This window comes from Poecilia reticulata, linkage group LG4 (assembly GCF_000633615.1).
Source record: "Poecilia reticulata strain Guanapo linkage group LG4, Guppy_female_1.0+MT, whole genome shotgun sequence".
NCBI lineage: Eukaryota > Metazoa > Chordata > Actinopteri > Cyprinodontiformes > Poeciliidae > Poecilia > Poecilia reticulata.
In genome coordinates, this window is record NC_024334.1 from 11476983 (window position 1) to 11488467 (window position 11485).

The 11485-nt window shown below is 37.9% G+C and overlaps 1 protein-coding gene and 1 long non-coding RNA gene across 3 annotated transcripts; one reads left to right on the forward strand and one right to left on the reverse strand.

The window, feature by feature from the left end:
• Positions 1-1374: 1374 nt before the first annotated feature.
• On the reverse strand, positions 1375-10162 carry ifi44g (interferon induced protein 44g). 2 transcript variants are annotated; one of them, XM_008406632.2, is made up of 8 exons: positions 9847-10162; positions 8108-8274; positions 7690-7750; positions 7412-7610; positions 5111-5257; positions 4820-4991; positions 4021-4121; positions 1375-1867 (listed from the first exon to the last, which is right to left on the reverse strand). In XM_008406632.2, the coding sequence occupies exons 1-8, from the start codon at positions 9873-9875 to the stop codon at positions 1676-1678; spliced, it is 1068 nt and encodes a 355-aa protein (XP_008404854.1). In that variant the 5' UTR covers positions 9876-10162; the 3' UTR covers positions 1375-1675. The 2 variants fall into 2 exon arrangements, with proteins under 2 accessions (XP_008404854.1, XP_008404853.1); XM_008406631.2 differs by having other exon boundaries at positions 5111-5263; positions 9847-10161.
• Positions 1863-4934, forward strand: LOC103463340 (uncharacterized). Its single transcript, XR_533498.2, has 3 exons — positions 1863-2927; positions 4353-4397; positions 4845-4934. It is a non-coding gene; the product is annotated as an uncharacterized LOC103463340 (long non-coding RNA).
• Positions 10163-11485: the final 1323 nt, after the last annotated feature.

The window sequence follows — 11485 nt, forward strand, 5'->3', positions numbered from 1 at the left end:
GTCCAAAAACATGACTGTCAGGTTAATTGGTCTGTCTAAATTGCCCCTAGGTGTGAGTGTGTGTGTGCATGGTTGTTTGTCTCTGTGTTGCCCTGTGACAGACTGGCGACCTGTCCAGAGTGTACCCCGCCTCTCGCCCGGAACGTTAGCTGGAGATAGGCACCAGCAGCCCTCTCGATCCCACTGAGGGTCAAGGGTGTCAAGAAAATGGATGGATGGAATTATCTTTTACGGTGCCGAAATTAATACTAAATAATAAATTAATACTAAATAATAAATACTTTGTGGTATTCTGATTTAGTAATGTAATTATATTGGTTGTGCTACCACCCCCACGCCACTAGAGGCAGTAGCAAGCCCGAAAAGATGCGACTAAGGAGCAGATTTAGAAGTACACCGAAAGCTACAGAATTTGCTAAAACTGTGAGCTGCCATGAAGTAAATAAAAGAAATAAGTTCAAATACATTCTGAGAATGAAACTCCTTCCTAAAGGTGAAAATATATCAGATTTCAAAAGAAAATAAAAACGGAAGTATAGGAAATAGCGCCCCCTTCACTTCCGGATTGCAATGGTCCCATTTCCAAATAAGGTATGAGACTGACAGTGGTCCGTCCCGCCCCTTTCTGTTTGCTGCAGCGAGGTCCTTCTCGTGTGTTAAGGCGCCAGACTAGTAGGCCCAATCAACACGGAGACGATTTCAGGTGAATCCGCTAAAGTTTTCAGTTTTTAGGCTGGGCGTCCATGCGGTTTCGGCGTCTTGGGAGATTAGAAAAAGCCATTTTTAAATCCGGGTTCCAGAGTGGATGAATGTCAGAACGCTGGTTTGGTGTCTCCGTACGGACCGAGTCTTTTCAAACGCTCACGTCGAAACTGCGTCATATGTCTATCCAGCATGGCGCTTGCGCCTCATGCTCATAACATAAAAAACAAACATGGCGCCGTTCGGCGAAGTTACCAGATTTGACAGCTTTCAGCCCAAATCTGAGCCTTTAATAAAACCCATTTTAACTGCACTATATATTTTATCCATGTCTATTCCTAATATAGTTTTAGAATAATTTCGAGAAACAGTTTTAAAAAAAAGCTTATTATTGTTTTTATATAATTTTTGTGTTTTATGTCTAAAACTGTTAGGGGTATACTGGACTGTTCTTAGAAAAATGCACATTTTCAAAACTTAATTCTAATCTACTGCTCCAAATCTCCTGCCTCTTAAGGAGACGGAAGAGTGCCATTAAATAACAATAAATAGCTTATAAAATAATTATTTAAATGTGTCCATTTAAAACTCTTCACTCTCCATAGATTCTGTCTTTTGATCCATATTTTAATTTCAGGAAGAAAAAAAAAATTAAACATAGGAGCAAACTCATTGAAACTGTAATCAATACTCTTTATTTCCTTTTTCTTCAGTTAAAAGCTGAAATTTAGACCACAACTGGGTTAGGCATATGCCACACATCATCATTAACAAAACTTATTCAAACAGTTGTGCAATTTCAAAAGTTGCGTAACGGACAACACAAAACAATAAGTTCACTCAGTTAGCTGTTAAAGCTTGGAGAAAAAAAAGATAATTTGCTTGAAAGTTTGTTACAGAGTTTGTTCCCCTTAAGTGCTCATCATATCAGACTTGCTTTAAATGAAAATGTAATGTTTGAAGAGCACAAGCATCACATTATCTTTGACCCCATGTGCCGAGGTGCGTAGTCCTGGAAAAACATGTCGACGTACTGCAGGATGTGGTCAGCGGCGCTGAGCAGAAGCACGTCGGTGTTCAGATCCAGGTCCAGTTCTGACGCATAGTTCTTCACTGGAACGATGTAGGAGGTGGACATGCCCAGAAGAGCTCCGGCTTTATTCATCTGCAAACACACAACTCTTACATTTCAGTCCAAACTAAAGCAAACACAAAAGTTGTCTGAAATTAAACTTAATAAACTTAGCGCAACTTCTGTTATTTATTAGATAAAAAGTAAATAAAACAGAAAAATGTGGGCCCCTGGAGCCACTTTTGGTGCCCTAACTTTGAACGAAAAATTATTTTACTAATGCAAACTGCAATCCAAAGTCCTGTACATCAGCAGGAATGAACTGATCCATTGTAAGTTTAATACATCCCAATAACTCCAAAGAAATTTACTATAACTTTACAATATTTTAATATTCTTTATTGTTTACTTATACTATAAGTTTGAAAAAATCACAATACAAGCATTTCATATCAGTCGATAATTATCAATTAGTTTTGTTTCAAATATATGAGATAAGTCTTACTAGGCAATAAAAAATCTGGCAATGCAGATGTAACCCACGTTAAAATCTGACATAAATAGTTGATTAAAAGTCTGGACAGAAAATAACGTTGCTGCTCCTTTAAGGAACCGGCGTCACTGACGCGACGCCTGGGTGACGTTGCAGAGCAAAAACCTGAGGGAGAGAGCAGTGATTAATTAACGGAAAAAGTTATTATAGTTGAGAAAATATAAATTACCTGGTCGGAAACTGACGGGGATTTTATGAGAACTAACTTACTTTGGTTTTGGTGAGTTTTGTGTTTATTTTCTTACATTTTCACTGTGTTGTACTTTTCCTTTTGGCGGAGAGCTAACGCTAAAAACGTAGCTGTTGCAAAGAAATGCTCTGTCATAAACTGTTATCCGGTTAATATATTGGGTTTATGAAGAATTTATTTGTATAATTTGAGGATTTAAAAAGAGTTTTGTCGTGTTTGTGGCCTGTTACACAAGTCAGGTTTTTTCGTTCGGTTGGAAGCTCGGTCGGAGCGAGGATTGGTCTTCCATGTGCGACGTGGACATTCACAGACGGGATTCAAGATGGCGAGCCAGACCTAGACCTTCAATTCATCTTCTCCACCGTATCAAGGAGGGACTCTCCTGCGTGTGGTAATTCGCTGCCGGAGCGGTAGGAATATCAGGAACTAGTTGAAACCGAACTGAACAGGATTAAGAACTGATTGAATTATTATTTTTTTTCCTCTGGACTGAATCAAACTGAAGCTTTTCGCTGAACTGAGTACCTGAACTTGCATTTGGATTTGAACCTGAATTTAAAGTGCCATACTTTGATTTTCATATGTTATGTTTCTGAATGTGATTTGAATATTTGTGGTCCACTTTGATTTAATTGTGTTTGAAGGTATTTCCTTACCTGTAAAAGACAAGAAAACGAGTTAACTCAGGAAGAAAAATAGGAATCCTAAAATAGGTGTAACCTAGGAAAAGAGACTGGTCTAACTAACTTAAATTAGTCTGGCTAAAATAACCTAGGAGAATAGAGACTGGTCTAACTAAACTAGATTAGTTTTATTAAAATAGACTAGGAGAACTAAAAAAGTAAAAAGAAGGAGTGATATACTTTTTGTTTTTTGGGGGGTGGGGGGGGATTTCATGTATTGTATTTTATGTGTGTGTTTTGCATTCAGTAAATATCCGGTTTTTTCCATTTGAAGCAGCGGTCTCTGGTGGTGTTATTCTTGCTTTCCCACTCCTTAGAGCCTAGAACTGGTCCAGTGGCGCGACTAGCGGTGTGATACCGGTGCTACACAACCTTTCCTGTTTTATCCACAGTTTTCACTCAAAGCCATTGTTAATTATTTTTAAACAGTTATGAGGCACAGTGGCAAAACCTTAAACTGCTGCTGCGCCAGTTACTCAACAGCTCGTTGCTAAGTAACCACAAGTTACTCAACAAGTTGTTGCTAGGTAACCAAAGAGTGAGTTATTTGATGCCAATAATTTTGCTTAGCTGACCTTGACAGTTTGAGCAGCTAATCTTTCCTGCTTTTGTCTAAGTCTCCCAGAACGCTGTGCAGTTCTGGATCAGAGTTCAATGAAAGTATTAATTTATATTGATCCAAATTTATCATGACATATGTTGCTGTGGATTTCTTGTCCAGCCCTATTGTTTATACTCATAAAAATAAAAAAATGTGGGCCTCATTTGGGCCAATGAGTAAAGTATAAAACCTGACTTTAGGTTACACATTACCACCCACCGTCTCTCGAACGCTCAGGCTCTTGTAAACTTTGCTCACATCTTTGGCCGTTTCTGGACAAATTTGGTCAACATGGGTCAGCAGAGCCACCTGGTGAACCCCTAAAACAAAACAAAAAAAAAATTAAATAACCCTGAAGGTCATTTGAAATCCTAACTTTGGGGGAACTGGTAAAATTATGCAGTTGTCTTTTTCCGGATTGTAACGGTCAACAGAACAGGAAGTCCTTAAATGTGTCAATCTTTTAAAAGTACCTTTAAAGACCAGTATATTTACACTGCTACAATGTTTCCTAAAATAAATAGACATCATCCACATCTTTTTCATTACAGTAGAGGAAAAAAACACTTCAGTCGGGAGGAACCTCTGCAGAAAATGTAATTATGACATTTTGTAGTAGTGCCATCTGGTGGACAAAAAAAACATGCTCAACAGAAATGAATGTATAAGTTTGTTTTAAGTGAACAAGCTAGCCAGTGTGAGTTAGTTTAGGATTATTTGAAGAACTGAGATGGGGGGAAAAAATGTAATTTGAGTTATATTTCCTCAACACAGCCAAAATGCTTAAAAAGCATAAAATGCTCTAAAGATATGCTAGTAATGATTATATTCTTAGTCTTAGTCTCCAACACTTCGATTAGAAATACTTTGACTTTCTATTAAATATATTTCTTGTGCTTTGATTCAACTTGCAGAAAATGAGACTTGAAAAGCATTTACCTGTTAAAGCTACATGCAAAACGGTGATTAATTTACATTGTTTGTGTGTGTGTATGTGTGTGTGTCTGCGTTGGCTCACCCAGCTCGCTGATGTACTCTCGCAGCTGTTTGAAGGTGGAGCCGAAGCCTTTGTGGTAGGATGAGATCTTCGAGGCGTCCACCATGAAGGCCACACAGTGGATTCTGTCCCTGAGGCTGGGCGTCTTCACGTACCCCGCCGTTTCTGTGCCAACTGGTTGATCCGGACTGAACTGAGGCAGACAAGCTCAAAGATCAAGCTTTGAACAATTAACCGAAGAGTGAGTTTTTCCACATAACTGTGAGGAATATGCGTTCAGAAGATTTAAATAATCAGATATAACCGTCCTACCTTGTGCCCTTCAGGAACATGGCCTTTAATCACGGACAGGATGTCGTGTAGCGTCAACCCGGTCGTCTCTCCGTCGCCGAGGCCCATGATGTCACACAGCACCAGCCCAGTGTTGTCCTCCCCCTTCTGATCACGGATGTTGAAGGACTGTAGCTGACAAAATCGGTCAAAGTTAATGATGTAAAGCTCATGAGCAAAACTCGTCAGCAAGAGAGACGAGGGACAAATACAAAAATTTTTTAAATCTGTATTTCTACTGTTTATTAAAGGAGGTGAGAAATAAAAGGTAGGCCTTCAATCTGCAGAGTGGAGTGTTGAACAGCAGGGCGTGGTGGACTGGAGAAAGAAAACCGGTTGCTTTGTTAAAAGTAACCACATTATGCTTCCTTGAACAAGTTAGGACAGCCATGCAAAACATGTTTATCACTTTTAACCATTCTTAGATAATGATATTTTAGTTCTGTCTATTTGAGCTCTTTCAGAATGAGCTCTTACAGCTCCTCCTGTCATTTTAAATCCAAACAAGCTGCTGCTGGCCCCCCCCCCAACTCACTGTTGAAATGGCTGCAACCTGAGGTAAAATGAAGTTAAGGGCTAGGCCGATATTTTACAGCTTTTAAACTAATGTTTTGATTTACAGCTCTGTTTAGCTTTAGACCTTTAAAAAAAGAATAGTTCAGATTATTTTAAGAACATTTCTCCTGGGTACAAAATGTTCAAACAGAGCTTCCTGTGCTAGCGGAGGGAAGCTGCATCGTCAGAGCGGAGCTCAAAGCGGAGTCGTTGCTTCTACGTATCAAAAGGAGTCGGTTCAGGTGGGAAAATTGGGATCCCCCAAAATGAGCTGGAGAGTGTAACTGGGTCAAAGCTTCCTTCTCACATCCTAGTCATGGATAAGTGAGAATGGATGGGATGGATGAGAAGTGAGTGAATGCTGCAGCAGTGCCTCTTTTCTGCTAGTACATTGACATTTGGCACAGCTGTGGTAAAAAAAATAAAGAGGATATATTTAAATGTTTTCTGCATTAACCTAAAACCCTTTTAAATACTGTTCATCTGTTTAGACACAAGAAATATAGTTGGTAAATTTTGCAAACGTAAAAGTCAGATGTTTACTTTGTGGCACTTTGCTACCGGAAAACGTGTTCATCTCTTAGCAACTGATTAACAACAAATATTGCTATTGTTCAAAAAACATGACTTCCTCTGCTCTTTTGAAGTGCTACTTACAATAGCAATGCATAGGAAGCAAGGCAGTGCATTAGCATTAACCTTAGAATTAGCCTTAGCTAAGTGCTAATTAGCAGCTGCTAATTAGTGCTATCATTAGCCTTAGCATTAGTCTTAGCATTAGCCTTAGCATTAGAAGTAGCCTTTTCCCTAAAATAAGCTTTTAGAAATGTTTCTTATTTATTAGATGTGTTTAGCACACTGAATGGAGGAAGTCAATGCAAGACAAGATGTTAGTGATACCTCACATGCCACTGTCTGATTAGTCATTATTAGTCATTTCCATTAAATCAGTGTCAAAAGGTCTTGAAACCATATTATCGTTTATCGCAATAATTCTTTTAGACAATCGTCCAGCAACATTTGTTATCGTGACAGGCCTATGCATAATTATACAACTGTACATCTTTAAAAAGCAGAAGTGGAGCCTTCCGCACAGCCAACAAGAATCCAGTAGGTGGTTTCTGGATGGTAAGTCAACAACAAAAACACTCGTCTTTTCCAGCAGCCATTGTACAGCCCATACAGCGGTAAAACTAGCTGGCCAAACATCCTGGAGCTCTGCTTGGGTTGCTAGGTAACGGGGCAGTGCCTGCTGATTTGTGACGTTACATTCAGAAGGTTTTTCAACCGGCTAATTTTCCAAACACCAAGAAAATATCAACTTATTCCCAAAAAGCAGTTGTATGTTTTTTTCAAAGAGCTTGGATTGTTTTTAGCAACAGTTGAGACCCAAATGGAAGTACAAAAATGAGCAAAATGTTAATTTAGCAGAATACCTCCCCTTTAAAAAAACCTTTCCAACATGAATGTGTCACTTTCTACAATGAGCCAGAACATTGGGAAGATGGAAGAGACTGATTAAGGCAGAAACTTTCAAATTTGGAGGTATAACATGTCATGGAACAACACAACTTAGCTGAAGTAGACAGAAAGATCCATGGTTTAAATTTTTTTAAAAGATTAATTTTCTATTTTATCAGGACTGTGCATATCAACCAAAGTTAACAAACAGTCCATCAGGCATGAAAACATCCTTTGAAGATGTGTCCGCTGCTGGTAAAGCGTTACCTTTTTGGTGAAGCTGGTGTTGAAGGAGGAGCCCACCATGGCACGGTTTGTCACTCTCCCATTAAACACAGACTGGACTGAACTGATGAAACTGGACTTTCCAGAACGAACCGGACCGAGGAGGAGAACCCGGGCCTGAGGCACGTCCTTACAGCTGGGTCTGTAGGAGCTAACAGCCTTCATCAGGCTTTTCTTCTGCCTGTAAGGTAAAGATTGAAGGATCAGACGAAGATGGAAACAACGTTCATCTGGTGGAAGGTGGAGGTTAATGTACTCACTCTTCGGTCCACTGAACATCTCTCCACTGAGATTCCAGTTTTGACTGAAATCCTGTAAAAACTTAAACAAATAAAGATTATTAACTACCAGCTCAATGATAGCTGCCCTAAAAAAATACCATGTCAAGATATGACAATGCTTCTTTAATTTATTTTAGATTTGTCAAACTTGAGAAATATCATGTTTTTTTTTAATCTTTACCGTTTTCTCAAACTTTGATTTGCAAAAGCTGCACATTTACTCAAAAGCTTTAGCAAATAACTTAGGTTTATTTCCAAAAAACATCTATTTGGTTTCTAGGAGTTATGTTTACTGTACATCCAAAGAAAGTAAAGCAATGACTGATTTTAACATAAATGTGCAAATTTTGTGTTAGAGATTATTTTTAAATTATTAATATGTCTGCTAGTAGCTTACCTGGGATTCCTAAAGGTTTTTCCTTCTTTTTCTCTTTTGTGCTGTCATTTTGTGACTGACTGGAAATAGTGAAGCTGGATGAGGTCAAAGTAAGAGCAGGAGGCGAAGGATTGCTTAGAGGAACAAAGGAGGAGGAGCTGATGGGACGTCCAAACGAGAAACCCACACTAATAAAAGAAAATATGTGTCAGACTATACATTGAAAAACAAAACAATTTTTTTTCTTTTTCTAAAATCTAGACTTCTTGAGTAGTTCAACCCAAACTTTTGTCAAAAACAGTGTTCTTGAGAACAAATCTCATTTCCTCCACCTCTCCTTTAAGTAAATCGGAGTATGAAGTATGAATTGGAAGTACGATGATTTGCAAAGGTATTTAAAAAGGAGCTGCCATAAAGGTGTGGCTGTGGTTTATTGAAGCTGCAAGACAGAAAACATTACGCTAAACAATACCTTTCAAATTTCAGAGCAAAAGTAAGTCCTCTGAGCTCAACATTTTTGATATTTTATAAACAGAGACCAGAAAAAAACAACATGAAAAATGACTAGCTTTTCCTAACTGGTAAAAAACATGATGCTGTGCATTTGACAGCTTTATTCTTCTAGATTTTTGTAATTCTGGACATCTTGTAGCTCATGGAAAAACCTATAACCATGCAGAAATTTGTATCCACGTGAACTTAGAAAAGTGTGACAATTGTCTGTTTTATAAATTATGGGAACAAAGTGACAGACAAAGTGACAAAGTGACTTTATTTGATATCTTCTTGTCTCCGTTTATAACTGTGTCTGATATCTGGTTTGTTTATGAAAGCTTTTCCTTTCACCTAACGAACACAGCTGTGTCACATTGCTAATTTACCCTCAATGTGTTTATTCCCAGGTTTCCCTTTGCAGAGCCTCTCCTCATCGTGCCGTTTTTCCTTCCCTCCAAAGTTTTTTATTCTTTATGTTTAAGAACTTCCTGGTAGTTACATATTTGCTTCTGTTTAGGTTAACTATTGCTACAATATTAGCTACTTTAATCTAAACAAAAGTGTATAAAATCTTGATTGGTGGAGCTGATATCTGCTGACAGATTAATTTCTACAATCAAGTTTGTATTTGTAATTTAGAAATATATTTAAATAAACTAGAATTAGTTATAATCACGTTAACACAATTTAAACTTACTCTATTAATTAAAAAGAGTGATGTACTTAAAATACATCACTTAAAATAGACTGCTTAGGAAAACTCAAAGCTCCACTTTTTCCTTTCTCTCAATTTTCCATCAGTGGATACAGAACTCTGTGAACAACCAGCTTCTTTAGCAACAGCGAGTCAAACTACTGCTGCTAAAGAGGAACTGTCAAGCCAACAGCCTTCCCAAGATTGTTTATGTTAATGGCAACATAATATCTCAATTAAAAATTGAGATATTATGTAAAACTACTGTTTTACATTGAACAGTTTGAGAAACTGGATTTTTTTTTGTTATAAGTTTCTGTAAGCCATAAACTCATAAGTCAACACATCTCAATTTCACTTTTTTAATCGAATCACGAATATAAATTAACTTTTCGAATGTATTCTAGATCGTTCATAAGGATCTTTTCCGCTGTCATTTCCACACCCAGTTTTTACAGAAACCGATCAAGCCAAGTAGGTCGCAAAAGTGACCGCAGAAACCTCCTGCAGAACTTTTAAAGCAAGTAAATCACATCGATCATTTACTTCTTGCAACAGAAACTCTGCATACCTGGGTTTGTCTTCACTTTTGTTCTCCATAGTGACCTCTGGGTGTAGACGTGACAGAGCGCAGCAGATGCGTGGACAGACGAAACTTTTAATTTCTCCACAGCGAAGTTTTACCAAGAAAAGAAAGTGAAACCGAGAACCCACACGGCGGAGTGGCGGAACAAACGATCCATTTACACAGACGGTAGTTCTTAAAGTGAAACTCAACCCCAAATCAACATTTTATATTTAAATTGCCCAAATAGGTTATTTGAGATTCTATTAGTGATGGGTCCGGCAACACCGACGCGTCGGCGCATGTGTCAAGCACATAGACCAAAACCCGTGTCGGTGCGCGTATTGGTTTCAGCGAGTCACGTGACCGATACAGGAACTGTTTCGAAATGACATTAAAGAGCCAAACTGTGTTTATAAGGAAGCAAATCTGTCAATCTGTCAAAAGCATTTGCCAAACGAATTCTTAATCTTTTACAGCGTCAACTAATGACGGACGATGCGAAAGTTGGAACGGGAGAAGATTTCTGTTTCAAATGTAAGTATATTAAACCAGTTGTTTTATTAGGATTTTGTCGTTTATTAAAACACATTTCTATATTATTTTTAAATGAGATCCTATGGTTGCGGTCACTTGGTTTTTCTCCTTCTGCCGCTTATGTACGGCTTATTTTTATATTTTATATTTGCGTGTTAAGCTCTTTCTCTTATTCTTCAGGAACCAAAGAGAAGATGGTTTCTTTTGGGAGAAAAATATCACCTCTTCACCGTAGACAATAATACGGCCTCGCTGGCATGGATGTAGGAGAAGTAATCCATTACACACCTTACGCTTATTATGGCAACAATAGATGGGCAGGCTGCTTTTATCCCAGTTTGTCAATAGTTTCCTGGATCTAATTTTGTTGTCAGAAGAAAGCAGAGCAGACAACATTTTTTTTTTACTGAGAAAACATTTATTTACAAATAGACAAAAAAAAAAAAAGGAACAGAACACACTTCTATGGAAAAATACCTAGTACAAAAAAAAAGACAGAAAGCAGGCATTATAGATATTATGGTAAGTTAAAACATTCAATGACCTACATTATTCATATTTGTTTACAGCTTTTTTGTTGGTAGTGTTGTAAATAGTGGGTAATAATAGTTTGATTTCCTTAATTAAAACTGTAAAAAAGGGTGAAAAATGCTGAAAATTTACATTTGTCATTGTCTTCCACTTTCCTTTGTATTCTTTGCATGAAAACCAAAAATAATATACTCATGTCTTATTGAAAATTTTGTAACAACATTACAAATTATAAACTTATTAGTTGTTGTTTATTAAACAAACAACTCCACTCCGCTAGGGGGCGCTCCAGGCTCAAATTTGAAGCTACCACTCTTTACCTGCTGATTAACAGCAGGGTTCAACTTGAGGCCGTACTTGTGTTGGTTTACTCTTTTCTGGACGGTCCTGCTACCAAATAAGAGAAACTTTCTCCCACTACAGTCTGCTGCACTCTGACCTTCATCAATCAGCAGCTTTCAATAACCTCAGGATATTCTGTCATGAATATCCATCTGGTAATGTTGGTGCTGACTGGTAGACCTTGGAAAAGAAACTTTCATTGTGTGTGTGTGTGTGTGTGTGTGTGTGTGTGTGT

What these genes read in the sequence shown, in the direction of transcription:
- ifi44g (XM_008406631.2), bottom strand. Translation starts at nt 9,875, where the DNA reads ATGGAGAACAAAAGTGAAGACAAACCCAG. An exon ending in AAAACCTTTAGGAATCCCAG is followed by an intron (nt 7,751 to 8,107) that starts GTAAGCTACTAG and finishes TATTTGTTTAAG; the next exon opens with TTTTTACAGGATTTCAGTCA. An exon ending in ATGTTCCTGAAGGGCACAAG is followed by an intron (nt 4,992 to 5,110) that starts GTAGGACGGTTA and finishes TGTCTGCCTCAG; the next exon opens with TTCAGTCCGGATCAACCAGT.